The sequence below is a fragment of the Aptenodytes forsteri genome, unplaced genomic scaffold (assembly GCF_000699145.1).
Source record: "Aptenodytes forsteri isolate BGI_AS27 unplaced genomic scaffold, ASM69914v1 Scaffold252, whole genome shotgun sequence".
Lineage (NCBI taxonomy): Eukaryota > Metazoa > Chordata > Aves > Sphenisciformes > Spheniscidae > Aptenodytes > Aptenodytes forsteri.
The window spans coordinates 439,067-454,667 of NW_008794281.1; the positions used below are offsets into that span (position 1 = coordinate 439,067).

The 15,601-nt window shown below is 39.3% G+C and overlaps 1 protein-coding gene across 1 annotated transcript in view; it reads left to right on the top strand.

The window, feature by feature from the left end:
- Positions 1-11,613, top strand: part of E2F8 (E2F transcription factor 8) — a 15,253-nt gene extending 3,640 nt beyond the window's left edge. Inside the window, exons 2-13 of the mRNA XM_009286450.2 lie at positions 577-852; positions 1,166-1,322; positions 2,527-2,832; positions 3,739-3,900; positions 5,365-5,502; positions 5,829-6,038; positions 6,915-6,999; positions 7,291-7,816; positions 8,871-9,089; positions 9,940-10,069; positions 10,214-10,530; positions 11,255-11,613. Coding sequence (XP_009284725.2) covers positions 577-852; positions 1,166-1,322; positions 2,527-2,832; positions 3,739-3,900; positions 5,365-5,502; positions 5,829-6,038; positions 6,915-6,999; positions 7,291-7,816; positions 8,871-9,089; positions 9,940-10,069; positions 10,214-10,530; positions 11,255-11,428 — 2,700 coding nt within the window. The 3' untranslated portion in view covers positions 11,429-11,613. The remainder of the gene's footprint in view (positions 1-576; positions 853-1,165; positions 1,323-2,526; positions 2,833-3,738; positions 3,901-5,364; positions 5,503-5,828; positions 6,039-6,914; positions 7,000-7,290; positions 7,817-8,870; positions 9,090-9,939; positions 10,070-10,213; positions 10,531-11,254) is intronic.
- Positions 11,614-15,601: the final 3,988 nt, after the last annotated feature.

Consider the following 15,601-nt stretch of genomic DNA (forward strand, 5'->3'; position numbering starts at 1 on the left):
GGGGCCCCTGCGGCCTGGGCCCGGGGGGGTGACAGCCCCGGGGTGCCCGTTCTCAGCCGTTCGCAGCACCTCTGGGCGTGAAGTCACGGTAGTCTGAACGAACGCGTGTAAAAAGCGTTGGATGGCAGTCACGGAGCGCCTTTTACGTTCACTTTATTGTCTATCCTTAACAAAAGTACCTAAAACTTTACCTGACGACCTTTATCCACCAATTTCGTAACGAGCAGTACTTCTTCCCGGCTCCCGTTTTCTTCTTCTCTCAATAAAAGGTGTTTCCGTCGTTCTTTATAGCTTTCTGCCACGGATTAACATTCATTCTGACTGTATTTTCCCTAGAGGGAAAGAAAAGGAAAATTACCTCAAGAATACCACGGGCCCTGTGTCTTAAGCTAAAGGCACAGTCAGAGAAACGGCTTCAGGGAAGGGGTTCGTTGGTTCGGAGTAAGACTGCAACCTTTGACTTTGAGCTACCCAAAAAACGCCGTTGATCTCTATCCCACATTGACCGTTAGCCACAAATGGCTTGTAGCGCTTCTGGTTTTTAACATCACCGGTTTTCTTTTTCTCGCCGTGTAGGAAAACCATTCTTCTGAGCCACACGGAAGCGTATTGAAAACTCCTTTGAAACAAGCTGCTACCTCACATTTGGTATTGACAGAGATACAGCCTGACTGTCAGCCTCTAACCACACCCCCAAAACCTAAAGAAATCCTTCCAGCAGATCCATGGACGCCTACTTCGAACCTTAAAATGCTGATTAGCGCAGCTAGTCCTGAGATTAGGAGCAGAGAACAGAGAAGGGAACTGTCAAACAACACAAGTGAGGTCCTACAGGCGAAACACTGTTTGCAGGTATGTTGTAAAGGGGTCGTCTTTATTTACGTGGTTTTTTTAAGTCAGCCGAAGGCTGTTTATTCAGTATAAAAAGTTATACGTTAACATACTGCAACGCTTTTAAAGTTTTGGTTTTGGAGTATTTACCAAATATAAGTAAGGATATTGCCTAGTTACATACAACGGGTAACGTTTTGCTGCTTTTGTTTCCCAGGTGTTGAGGACAAAGGGAGAACACTTGGCAGTGCTCACAATGAAGCTTTTAAATAGCTACATATTCACATATTTACTGTAAAAAATTTCAAATTCTCTTTTTCTTATTTCCGTGTAGGAGCACTTATCAGGAGATGAGTATGAAAAATCTCAACCAAGTCGCAAAGAGAAAAGTCTAGGATTACTGTGTCATAAATTCTTAGCTCGATACCCTGATTACCCCAGCACTGCAGAGAATAATTACATTTGCCTTGATGAAGTAGCTGAAGAGCTCAGTAAGTTGGTGTACATGCTATTTTGTATTTCTTCATACAAATGTGCCAATAGCCTACCATTTGCGTTAGTACATTTTTGCTCCGTAAAATTTTGAATGCTTACTGTGTACCCTCAAACTTATTTAAACCCAGCTTTAAACTCTTCATTCTTAGAGCAATTCTTTTAAAAAGCTAAAGTTTCTTCAGTGAACTGAATGGAGAAACTCTGAATTATGTTTAATATTAAACATCTAAATTATTGCCCATACCACAAATAACCAGTTGCAGTTTTTTGGATCTAGAGATGATGGCTACGATTAGTGGTTGGATTTTTGCGGCAGGAACTAGCGTTTCTCAAGCTGAACCCACAACTTCCTGTCCAATCGTGACATCAAAGCGAGAAACTACTTTCTGCTCTCTACGATAATTAAACTTTCTCATTTTATATCACTATTTTTATATCGCACCAATGATCTACCGAGAGTCTGAGTTGCTAACATTAAGCTGAAGCTTTTTTTTATCAGAGCTGTGAAATTACAGTATTCTACAGATTGTAACGCTGATAATAGTTATAAATCGCACTGCTCCAAAATTTTTGGTGTCATTATATCTTCAGAATATGTTGGGAGAGGAGACACAGAAGAGGGATGAATTGCAAATTAAACAAAATGTCTATTTTATTTATACTTTGTAAGAAATAATATGTCTTTTAGAAAATGCCTAGTCAAAACCAAGAATTTAACAGACAAAAGAGAAAAGGACAGTGCGTTAGTAGAATAACATCTAAGTTACAAAACAGTTGTCTACCATGAGTTTCCAAGGATGTTTAATGAGACGATCTAAAATCGATGGAATGAATAATTAAAAATGCTTTGTTTTTTTTTAAAGCTGTATTGAAACCCATCTAATGGCTCTTCTGGCAACAGTAAGTTTTATTTCTTAAGGAATGCTGTAAACCAAGTATAACTGTGGAGAAGCAGGTCCTTCCATATCTAAAGCAAGAATTGTTTTCTTTTCCTTGCTGGCAAGATCTGTGAGGGCTATTTTCAGAAACCTTTATAACGAGGAATTGGCGACAGTAGCTTAGAAGTATATTAAGAGGAGGGGGAAGTATAGGAAACTGATCCCTTCTCTGTGCAAACCGTGTTTCAGGTAAATAGATGACAAAATATACGTTATGCAGTAGAGATGTCGTGTTCATCTTTCTGGGTTTGGTTTTTTTCAGATGTTGAACGTAGACGCATATACGATATTGTGAACGTGCTAGAGAGCCTACACATGGTGAGCCGCCTTGCCAAAAACAGATATGCTTGGCACGGGCGACATAATCTCTCCAAAACCCTGCAGGCTTTGAAAAAAGTTGGAGAAGAGAACAAATACACACAACAAATTCAGATGATCAAGAAAAGAGAGTATGAGCATGAATTTGATTTCGATGGTGAAAGAAATGAAGAAATGGCAAGATCTTATGGCTCAAATGAGCATTCAGAAATGTCTTTTGTCGAGCTCCCAGGAATGGAATTTCGTGCTGGTAATAATTCTCTGTAATGCCAAGAATAATATGTGCTTGTAATGATTAATATCTATGAACTTGGAAAAAACATTTATTGGACTTTTTTTTTTCTGAAATGCTACTTCCTGAAAGGCACCACAACTGTTTGTGGTGAGAAAAAGTGCTCTACGCTCCTTCAGTTCTCTCTTACATTCAATTCTTGCACGTGTTTTGTTTTTACAACGCAAGAGCAAGGGGGCATCAGGTGAAAATATCAATACCCAACGTACAATCCAATTTGCAGGATTATTTACCCTTGAATGTTACAGAAGCCAAAAGTATAAATTACTCCGTTAATTTATTTTTTAATTTAGGTTTGATTCATGAGGCACCACAACTGTTTGTGGTGAGAAAAAGTGCTCTACGCTCCTTCAGTTCTCTTATTCATTCAATTCTTGCACGTGTTTTGTTTTTACAACGCAAGAGCAAGGGGGCATCAGGTGAAACTATCAAACGTACCCAACGTACAATCCAATTTGCAGGATTTGTTACCCTTGAATGTTACAGAAGCCAAAAGTATAAATTACTCCGTTAATTTATTTTTTAATTTAGGTTTGATTCATGGAAGCAGCGTTAATTAAGGATTGTTAAATACATTGTATAACCTGCAGTTAAGCATCTTTAAGAGTACAAGTTGTCAGACAATAGGAAGCATATACAGGGGGAAACATCACACTCTCTTCTTTGTAGTTAGACTCGGTATCCACCTAATTGTCCCATTCTTGCCATGTAGAGACGTGATTCTGGAGTCCACGTCGGCCCTGCCTAGTTGCTGTGTTGTTTGTTCTTCTAAATTGTTACTGACAAATTTCTTCATTTTTTTAAAAATGTTTGTAGCTGGTGTGTGTCACTTCATACTTTAATCTTTTCTCCTGTCTGCTGCAGCATCAGTAAATAGCAGGAAAGACAAGTCTTTACGAGTGATGAGTCAGAAATTTGTGATGCTGTTTCTTGTATCGACTCCACAAATAGTAAGCCTTGAAGTTGCTGCTAAAATCTTGATTGGAGAAGACCAGTTAGAAGACTTAGATAAAAGCAAGTTTAAAAGTAAGTAAAATATCAGGCGTAAGTTAAATGAACTATTCTAGTACTAGTTTATATAGTGTAAAATACCATCATCTTTTTGTTGCCATAAATGTATTTGAGCCTCCGAAGACTCACTAACCACCTTGCGCAGTTTTTAACAGGGACCCACTTGTGCATAGTCATTGATACATAATGACCACGTAAGAGAAAAAGTCCATTAAATCCTCTCTCCTGAAGTAATGTCACAAGGCTGCTTATCGGTAACAATTTCTCTTTCTCTTTCCTCAAGCAGTCTGTCAAAGATTTCAGCATCATTTCATCAAAGATGCCCCAGAATCATACAAATCTGTGTCCTGGTCATATAACTTACTTATTGGAAATCTAAAGAAATTCTGTAAAAGTCCTGTTAGTAACTTACACGTGAGAGGAAGCGAAACCCAGAGCTGTAACTGCCAACTACTTCTTCATTCTTTTGCCCTGCTCTCAGTTCCCTGCACACTTCCTCCTCTTCCTCTTCATTCAAATGAAAAGGTACTTCTAGGTCTAGGCCCGTGTATCTATAATAATCAAAAATGTGCCTGCTCTTGAGGGATCAAGAATTAATTGGGGGTTTCATTGAAAATTACACCCTTCCTTGATTCTCAGACTCCGTTGCTTTTTTTGCGGAATCGTATCTATGCAAAAAGAAAACTGATCCTCGCTGGTTTCAGTTCATAATTTCCTTTCCACTGCATCATGGCAACATAGAGAGGGTGGGTGGGCAGTCAATAGGGGGTTTTTGTTTGTTTTCATTCTTCCTTCTTCCTCCGCAAGGTCTGTCTCGCAATAAAAGCATTTTCAGGGCATTCCATCCATGTGTCTGTATTTCAGGTATCGCACGTTTTACGCTGTTCTTGGTTAAGAAGCATAGTCCCAAGTTCATGACTCGCTAGACTTTAAATTTTCAGTAGCAGCAGCAGCGTTGGCCTAAGCACGTTCACTCTGCAGTCCAGAAGTCACTTGTCATTTGACTGCTGCCTAAAGCTTTTCCCTAATAGCTCAACCTGAAAACAGTTAAGAACGTGCAGGATGATTATCCTGTGGGATTTTAGTGTGTCTCTTCCCCCTAGTTCCCATATTCACAATTGCATGTGCGTACCTGCCTTTTAAGCTACTTATTTTCACTACAGTATTGGCACCGGTTTGGCCACTGCACAGAACCCAACTTGTTTGGAAAATGTTTTTTTTTTTTCTATAGCATAATATACTTAGCAGTATTTTCTCTTCTAGATCTCTATGTCATTCTAGTTTACATATAAACTTTATATTGTGGTAAGATACGTTATTTCATAGTATAAATACCTGTTCCACAAAATTGTTCTTATAAAAAAATAATAAAGGTTTTTCCTTTTAGCTGCTAAAAGGGCGTTACAACATTTTTAATCTGACCTATGTTAACTTGTTAATCGGAATTGCTATACTTTACATTTGTTTATTTTATTTCAGCCAAAATTAGGAGACTTTATGACATAGCAAACGTCCTCAGTAGCCTTGAGCTTATCAAGAAAGTTCATGTTACAGAGGAGAGAGGTAGAAAACCAGCGTTCAAATGGACAGGACCTGAGGTCTTGCCAAATATTCAGGGTAGGTGTATGTGTCACTTCCTTTTGTTCTGCTGATGATTTTGATTGTTTCTTCGTTTCCTCTGCTAGAAATTTTTTGAGCAAAAGACAGAGTAAACTAAGCAGAAAGTCTTTGCTAGTCACATCCCGGTCCTTGGTCCTTGACAGCATAGCACACCCGTATGCATTTCCCCATAGTAAATTTACTCATACGAAGACTCTTGCATTTCCACTTTTGCTGCTGCTAGTACTTCAATGATTGTAAGCCAGGCTCAAATAACTGCTTTTAATTACTGAATCCGCATATGATGCGTATTTACTCTTTGTGGGTTTTTTTCTGCTTTTTAGATACAAAACTTGAAACAACTTCTACGACCTGTCCCCCACCTATTTCAGAATCCATCACTTCCAAAGATCAGTGTTCAAAAAACCTTTTTCCTTCAAGAGGAAAGCAAAACTTCACTCGGCATCCTTCTCTAATAAAGTTAGTTAAAAGTATAGAAAACGACAGAAGAAAGATCCAATCTGCTCCGACCAGTCCAGTTAAAATAAGTGCAAGTACGTATCTTCTTTTAAGTTTGTTTTTAACTTGCATGTAGTCTTGCATTAAATATTCAGGCTTGCCACCTTCTCATAGGAGATGCGGATGTGTGGGTATGCCCGCTTACAACAAACATGTCTTAAGAACTGTCAAAAATAGACAAGATGGGGAAAATACATGTTGCCTGTAAGTCTGAGGCTTTACAAGATTGATAGCGAAAACAAAGCAAAAATGATCCGTGTTCAGTGCGTAAGCTCTGCAATTAGAAGCTCCTTGCAGTTTGGTGGACCAGATCCAGTCACAGCTTGTGCAGTTGCAACAAAGTAAATGGATTCATTGAGACCTGGACCAAATTCAGCACGCTGTAGGGAACTTGAGCCTCCTCTTCACACCAAATACACAGAGTGGCATATTACTATTTTGGGTTTAAGAATAATACTGAATCCCTTTTTACGTATCACTGTCTTGACTTTGTGTGATGTCTTACTGGCTACAAACTTCTGTTTGTGTAGTTTGGCTGATTGTCTGGATATTGTCTTTCTCTATGAACTGCTCTAACCCTAGTTTGTTATGGAAACTGTGCTTTAGATCTTACTATCTAAGCAGTGCTGTAGAAAATTGCCGGAAAATTACCTATCGATGTTCATGTTCTTGTTAAGTATCCTCTTCGGGGGGGCAAAAAAAAACAGCTGAGGCTTTAAAATTCGTTTGATGTAAGCTACCGTCCAATTGATCAAATCAAGTCTAGGCTGCAGTTTGAGGATAACATGGAGTCTTAGCATCTTCTCATTAAATGTGTATGCCACATTAAATAGCGCAGTCTCTTCAAGACAAAATTTAACTTCTACATTTGAGGTACTAACAGTTTGGGTTTGTTTTCCCCCTCCAACCAGGTACTGATCAAAACTTATCAGCTTTCCCAAGTAAAATGGCTCAGGTTCCAGCAATCGCTAAACATCAGCTGGAAGGACAATCAAAGTAAGTTTGCACAAGTGTTAAGGTGAGAAGCTTTATTTTGTCACTGGCCATTAAGGTAAAGCTATGCGCGGTTTGAGTTGGGCAATAGTCTGCAAAAACCAGTAACCCCTGATACTGCAGGCTATTTTTTTTTCCCCTTATTTTCTGTTTAGTGGATTGAGAAGTACAAGTTTATGCCAAGTCTGTATATTGCAGAAAATAACTTGTCGGGGCATTCGTTTCTGCACAAAGGTATTAAAATATGTTTTTAATGGCTTTTTTTTTTTGTTTGCTTTGTTTTTTTTTTTTAAGGAAAGCAAAAGAGGAGATGAAAATGAAATTGTCAAGATCTGCTTTGGAATGTAATCTGTCCTCACCTGAGGTAGTCCCCAAGCCCGAACCTCCTCGCACCGCAGCACCCTCTCAGCAGTCAGCTCTCACACAGCCACTCGGTGTCTGTCCTCCAAGCCACAGTTCAGTCCCACCAGTAATACTACCTCATACTCATTCTGGTGTTTCATATGCGATATATCTGCATCCTTCTCAAGCCCACACTGTGACAACATACAGCCCAAGTTTCATGTTGCAGACTCTGCCGTGTGCTAATGTAACTGGAATTAAGAGTATTAATTCAAAAGTATTAAATAAAATAACCACTGAGGAAGGGGACAATCAGATAGCTACAGATGATCCAACAAAGTCCTTGACAGCTAAGGACAGACCGACTAGAAAATCAGAAACTTCATCACAGCGGTGCCTTAAAAGATCACAAGCATTACAAGAGAATAATTTAATTAAAAGGTATAGAAGTGATGAGGAAAGCCTTGATACTTCTCTGGTAAGTTAATTTATTTTTAAAATGCCTTTTTGTAGCTTAATGATGTTGCCACCTTATCATTTTCAAAGTGATTTAGGAGCATTTAGGAGCCTACCAGTGTGTGTAGGCGTTTTAAATAACATTATGCTTGAAGGGATGACGTTCATTTGTTGTACTTGCTGATGTTTAGGGGGCTAGTTTTTGTTTATTTACGTATATATGTATTATATGTATATATATATGTATTATATATCAAATATCACATAATCTTGCTGGTATTTGCAAAGCATCAGGCAGAATAAATAGTATGCAATATAACACATATCTTCGAAAGGCCAACCTAGGATCAGGCTGTGTTTTTCTCCTTGTTGTTCCCCTCTCTTCCCCTTCCAAATATTTATTCTAAGAAGATGTGTCAAAGTGTACAGATGTTAGACAAAATATAACAACTCCCAAAACATTATGTCAAGACTTACCTATTTATACAATGATTCTGGAGTAGTTCAGGTTGCTCTTCTTGCTGGCATTCATTCATGGCTTTAGAGATGTTAGGAGGGAAAGCGGACGCATAAAAGTTGCTGGACAGGGAATGTCCCAAAATCCTGATACCTTCTAAATATTTCTGTCCACTGTTGTGCACTGTTAATGTTGGATTGTTGTAGGCGTAATAACACAGCACATGAAGAGAACAAGAGGTTCAGATACACCTGATACATATGGAGAAAAACTGGGTCTGGATTGCTTTCTGCTCCTCGGTTGCTGAATGTTTTAGTGTCTCTGTAAATTACTAGGCTGCTTTAAATTGTGCTTGCCAAAACAGTCATGAAATGTTATCAGTGCGTTGTGACAACGTGCGGTGTCAAACATCCACTAGCTGTGAAGGAGCAAGAGGAGATAGCATGGAACTGGTTGTCTTATTGACTAGAAATTTTTATAGCGCAAACTTGGGAATCAGGAGAAAGGAGAAAGCTTGTTTTCTTAATTTTCAAAATGTATAAATATCATTGTAGACCTGTAATGGAGAATGTTAAGTCTTACAATGTCTGCCTTTGGTTTTGTATGTACTTTTTTAAAGGGAGAATCCATTAAAAATGAAAGACCACCTCCCAATAGCTCACAAATGAATCACAAAATGGACAATTTCCAGGAAGAGGGACAGAACAAAACCAAAACGTTAGATCAGAACATGGCAAGTTGCTATGACCAATGTAAAAGAGAAGATATTGCAGAAGATGAGGACAAAATCAAAACTAAACAAGACATACCTGTAGCATTTGCCATTCCTGCTCATGAGGTAAGCTTTGTCAGACACCACAGCACATCTTGCCGTTACCTGGGAAAACACCACTTGGAGTCTTCGCAAAAGAAACAAAACTGTAATGAACTACACATACGTAGATTGTCTTTGGTTGGATTATTTTTAGTGTGCTTTGAATACCTTATTTTGTAGGAATGTAGGACTTCTATTTCTTCATTAAGTACACAAGTAAGAGGACATGAAGTGACTTTTCAGGCTTCGACTGGGATGAAGATCACAACTAAGACTAAGTAGATGAAGACAACGTTGAGATCCCTTACATCCCCAGTCCTTTGTTTGTGCATATTTAGTCTCAAATACTTTGATTTACAACAGCATCGCATGAAACTCTCTTCATCGGTAAAATTTGGTATTCTGCAGTTAAGACTTACTACTGTAGAGAACCTGAATAAAGAACAGTTCTGTTGACAAAAACAGAACTTGTAAATGCAAAAGGATTGTCTTCCAATATTTGTCTTATTGAAAAACACAATCCAAGAATGAGGTGATATGATGATTACTGCATCCAGATGTTTCTTCTGGGGGGGGGGAAAAAGTATTCAGTATCAGGATTTCTCTTTTGTCTGGACTAATTGTACTGTGTTAATCCCAGATGGATTTCCAGTTCCTCACTGAGAATTCTGCTGACCTCTGCACAGTAGGACAGTCTTACTTTAAAGGGAATGTCCTTGAGTCAGTTGTGTCTAATTTCAGACAGAAGGTAGTACAGACATGGAATATAGGATACTGGGGATACGGAGGATAAAGAATAAGAACAAGGCGAGGGGGATGCAACTTTGGAGAAAAACTTCATTTCTTATTATGTGTATTGTATTTTCTTTTTCAGACTTTTTTTCCATCTGGCTATCTTATTCCTCTTACTCAGTGCACCCATGGCAACAAGGCGGGCTTTTCTGATAAAGAGAAAGCCGGGATATGTTCATTACAGCACACGACCTACAGCTCACCCATTGCTAGTGAGTATTAAATAAAATAGGCGTACAGTTGTCTGGCTTAAAGGATTGTGGGCCAGATTCATCCTACTGAGGTAATGAAATCACAACACAACGGCTTGAGTCTCAATTTTTAATCCCCTTCAACACATGATTTTTCTGTTTCAGGTGTCATTCCAGTGACAGCATCTGAACTGAAAGCAGTTAACATTCCTGCTTTTCACATAACACCCTTGAATATAATGCTGTCACCAACTTCTATAGCTGCTGCACCTGTACTGAGCAACTCCTGTCTCAATTCAAGCAGTACCAGTTCTGCCCCAAATTCAAATTCTTCAGTTCTGAACTTTACACTGCAACACGTAGGACTAATACCTGCTGGCGTGCAAGTTCCTGCAAATCCTGTTCTTCAGCACATGCCAGTCTCTTCACAATCAGAAAATGTTAGCCATAGCTCAGAAAACATGAACTTGCAAGAAGAGAAGGTAAGTAAAAATACATTGCGGCTTCTTGACCGTGGTGGGTCGAGTGGGAATTATAGTGCAGCAATTCCTTTACAGCAGGTAAAATTTTTAAATAAACATTTTTTTTATCTTTATAAATCAGCACTGCCCAAAAAGAGCTGGCAGTGAAGGCCAGCGTAAGTACAATATAATTGAGAGGTCAGAAAGGAAGAACAAGTATCTTATTTGTTGTGGAAGCGGAGCCAGCTGGAAGATGACAAGATGTGAAGAGACAACTATTTTAGAGGGAGGATTTTGCATAGATCGAGATGACACTTACTAACAAATTGTCTGTTTGTTACTTGATCTTTCCTTGTTACTCTCCTACTCTACTCTCAAGTTCTTGTGTTTAATGTTAGCTTTTTCTAATAGGTAGGGGATTTTAAAAGAGTATTTTTTTTTGCACGGGAAGTTTGTCTGTATATTTTGTGTAATACTGTATTGCCTAAGAGCTGTTTGTATTAAAAAAGGAGATAGGAGGGGATTAGAGAAACCAGATTTTTATTTAATTGGTTTTTTAATATCTATATATATTTATAGATATATCAAGGAATACAGGTATATTATTCTCAGTAAAGAGTTGTTAAATTTTTAGATTTCAGGAAAAAAGATTAGTTTGCTAACATCCTGCAGAAACCTAAAACTAGAATTCACTTTTTTTTTCCCCTTCCCCTTAAATGAAAGTAATTTTCTCTCTTCTCTTTAGCCTTGTGTTCCAAAGGAACCCCAAGAGCCCCCGACAGTTACAGAAAATTTTTTCCGCACACCAGGAGGGCCGAACACAGTCTCTTCACTATCTGCAATTTCAGATGCTACCGACAGAATCTCTCAAGGAACTCTGTATATTCCTCAACGAAAACTTGAAGTGTCAGAAGACTAATTTTGGGATATCGAATTGCTGAATGTGTTAGCAGGCATAATTACTGGTAACACGCTGCACACGTCTTGGATTGTATGATGGACAATGTGTGTTTTGGACGTGTATTGGCAAGACCTCAGTACTGGAATAGCCTTAATTAATGCTTTAGAATTAAAACTGGCTCTTAATGAGAAAGTTAACGTCTAATAACTTTTCCAAAAGGCTTACCTGAAGTATTACTGCAACAAAGTTATGTATCTAGTGGGTTTTGTGTTGCTTTTCTGCTATGCAAAGTAAGCTGAAATTATCTTTGTACAGAAAGGTACAATCTATCAGTCAGTACATATTTTGCACAAAGAAAAGTACTGTGAGTGTGTACATATTTTATGTCTTAACAAAAAGGCCATAGTTAAAATGTCTTGCTTCTTGTTCAATAATGCTCTTTTGTAAAGTTAGTAAAAAAAACAAAAACAAAAACAAAAATGAATTCTTAATCAAGTTTTATATAAGTTAAGAATTATTTATACTGTATTTTTAAATCAATTTGTTCAGATTAAACTTACATCAAACTCAAATGTTGACTTCTTTTGTTTGATCAAATTAAATTACCTGAGTTAAGAAATACATTGTATATTCACTGGCATCTCTTTATTCTTTTTTTGTCAGACAGGGGTGTCTCTGTCTTCTGAAGAAAGGGGAAATGGTATTTCATCGGAAAGGGATTTAAGTAACTCAGTCTGACTTCTGAACTCTATCACTAGAGATTACATCTCCCAATAACAACAATTAGAGGAAAATACAGTTATGAACTTTGGAATTCAGAGTGTCCTTATCACCCCAGAGTATTCTGGAAGGTGCTGTCCAAACGTCACAGAATTGGGAAGTTACATGGTTTGGGCCTCAAGCCAAACACAATCTTAGTAAGATTTGAAGCTCTACGCTCGCTACCTTGTGCCTCTTCTCCTGTTAAACTCGGAGCTTGAGCCAGGTGCACGCTACGCTACACACACTCCATAGGTTCCCTTGACGCTGCAGAGGCTTCAAGCCTAAGAGAAAGTTTTCGTAACATTTGACCTAAGGTTTTGTAACCATCTCACACAGCTGGTGGCAGAAATCCCACATGCAGTTACTGACGCACTAGCTGTTCGCTGTCGCAAACAACGTAAGGTCGGGCTTTAGAAGGAAGGAGCCTCAAGTCTCTTGGGCATACACCAGACAGAGGCTGTTGCTGTTAGTTTCTGCTTTCTACCTAAGATCAATGTCAGCTTCCAACTTGTTTCTCCCCTACTGCAATTTCATATCAGACAGGTTAAGTTAAACCAACTGAATTTAAATACGTACAGCAGAATCTCTTCTACGGTGAAGGAAGAAAGATGAAGCCTCCTCACACAGCTCACACTCGTCTTAGGTGACAAGGAATAACTAACAAATTAAAGGAAAACGCAGGGTGTGTGCCTTCCCAGGTGAAACGTGCCTGTCTGTCCAAATTAGGACGGGAGAAACGCTAGCAAAGCCCAAGATTCAGGCTTGGACTGGGTAAAAAACATAGTTAAAACAGCCACCACAGTAAAACTAACTGGCTTGCTCTGTAATAACGCAAAATTATTTTGTAATACAAATATCCCTGATGGAACAGGATCGCTATTGAAATATTCCTGCATGAGGGGGAGAGAAGAATAAAAGCTGGAAGACGGAGGAATTCTCACTGCAGCAGTGACTGGATGTTTTTTCTTCTCCAAAGTGGTAATTGATTGATCTTCCTTACAGCTGCTATCAATTCCATTCTAGAAGTATAAAGGCAAAGGTTTACAGAAACTTGCATTAGTCAAAGGAAACAAACTACAAAACTTTGATTTTTGGACACCACAGTTGACAGAATAAGAAACTACAGTAATTAGGCTTGGAGGAATGGTCTTCTCACAAATCGTCTTCTATTCTGAAAAGCTGAACGTATATTCTCACTTGCTGCCTAGTGTCCCTTGGCTCCTGTCAAAATACAGTTGCTTGCTTGTTCACGCAGGCTTTATAACACCCAGCACTTTACTTCTTGTTCATTTTGCAGGCTGAAAAGCTACTGCTTCTCCACTTAAAGCATCCTGTTCCCCAGAAGACCTGCATTTTGCTCTCGCTAGCTGAGCTCGCTGCTCTTTCCACCTGCCTCACCTACCCTCGGATGGGACCTGCACCCGATGTGCTCTGTTGCCCAGCTCTAGGAAAGTCCCTCTGATCCTCAGGCTCGCTTTGCTTTTGATATGCTGCCTTCCAGTTCTCCGAGCAGTGTTTTTTAATCCCTACCTTTGGTTTATAGAAAACACTACATTCTCACTCCACCACGAATATAAAAATTCATGCATGTGTTTGTTCCAGTTGCATATTTCAAGTCCGTTCTTCCAGTCTCAGGTCCTGATAACCGCACTGGACCAGGGATTATATGAAATGCCAACTAACCCACACGGGTCCGACTGCTCCTCTGAGCTGTAAAGAGCCTCTCGATAAGACCCGCTTCCTTTCAGGGGCACGCAGTATCCAGGGTAGCACAGAAGTACAGAAATGAAGCAACACCCAGTACCAGGAAACTAAAGGTTGTTCCCTGCTTTTACTCCTTAAATTCTCTGACAAACTCAAAGGGAAAATACTTGCTGACATTTTGGGGCAAAACCCTTCTCCACAGATTTCCCTGCAGTTGGTTATTGTGCAAATCCATCAAAGTACATCATTTACATGACATGAGTGAGGATTAACAAAGATTCAGTTCCCTCAAATGTCAAGGGTCCTAACTTACCAGTCACCAAGGGTGCAAACACTGAGTGGTTACAAGCTTCTTAGTGCTTTCTCTGTACTCCAACAGCGAGCTCAGTCCTGCCCCAACCCCTCCTCGCCGTCGTCTTACAAGAAACGTTCGTACCACGTACACTGCACCGTCACCTCTGCATTCAGCCTTATTTGACATAGGCAGAAGAGTTCCCTTAACTATCCAGGGAGAATGACCACGAAGAGATGGAGTCCAGCTTTCCAGCTCAGGAAAAAATAGTCCTCCAGCTTTACATCAAGGACCTGTCTCTGCATTATAAAATCTTTGCTGGACTTAACAGCCAACGGATCTATAGGCTCCTAAGCGTTTTCAAAGTAGTCTCAGCGAACAGACCCCTAAAATCCTAAAGTCTGACGCGGATTTGGCATCTAATTGCCTTACAGTCCCATGAAAGTCCCAGAGTTGAGACTCTCAGCTTCAGACTCCTGGTGTTTAACCCCTAGGCTGTAGGGGCTTGGCCCTTTCACACACAGCAAAGTCCACGATACTGAACGAAGCTTCTAAATTCAGACATCCCTTTAGAAAATGAGAACTACCTTCTAAATCTTTAAAGCACTTAAAATAAAACCCTGTAAAAAGTGAACTTTAAGTGCCTCATACTTTAGTCTCCACATCTTCAGCTACATAGAAGGAAGAACTGTTTTACGCTGAGGGTGGTGAAACACTGGCCCAGGTTGCCCCGAGAGGTGGTGGATGCCCCATCCCTGGAAACATTCAAGGTCAGGTTGGACGGGGCTCTGAGCAACCTGATCTAGTTGAAGATGTCCCTGCTCGTTGCAGGGGGGTTGGACTAGATGACCTCTAATGGTCCCTTCCAACCCAAACTATTCTGTGATTCTATGTCTGCAGCATCATTCATTTCCAATGAGCTCAGCAAGGCACAGCAAATGTAACTGCAATGGTTAGACATGGTAAATATTATACATATTAACTAGCCATCTTAACACCTAAAACCAGTACAAATTTAAAGATTAGAGTGTAAAGCGTAATTCTCTGTAGCCTAAATGACAAACCAGCTGTGAACTGCTGAATGAAATTCTATTATTTGGTTTAAAATTATTGAGTTCCAGAGGTTCCTACAAACAGGTTTTCATTTTTTTTTTTAAATAATTATTTTGGTAAGTTACTTTTGGCAATGTGACCATTTATGACTAAATCCTCATTTCAGGAACTGTTATTTTATGATTCACATTTAAGCAATGCGGTAGCAACTACAAAACTTTATTCTTTATTTCTGATCTATTAGACTGCAGTCAGGAATGCCCTCTAGGTGTAATCTGAGGGGCTGCATTGTTGTCCACCTACTCACAAGTGGACGTAAGGGAACAAAATGCCAGGCTTTTGTCAGAGGTTATTTTCAGCGTGGTGATAGCAATGGCATT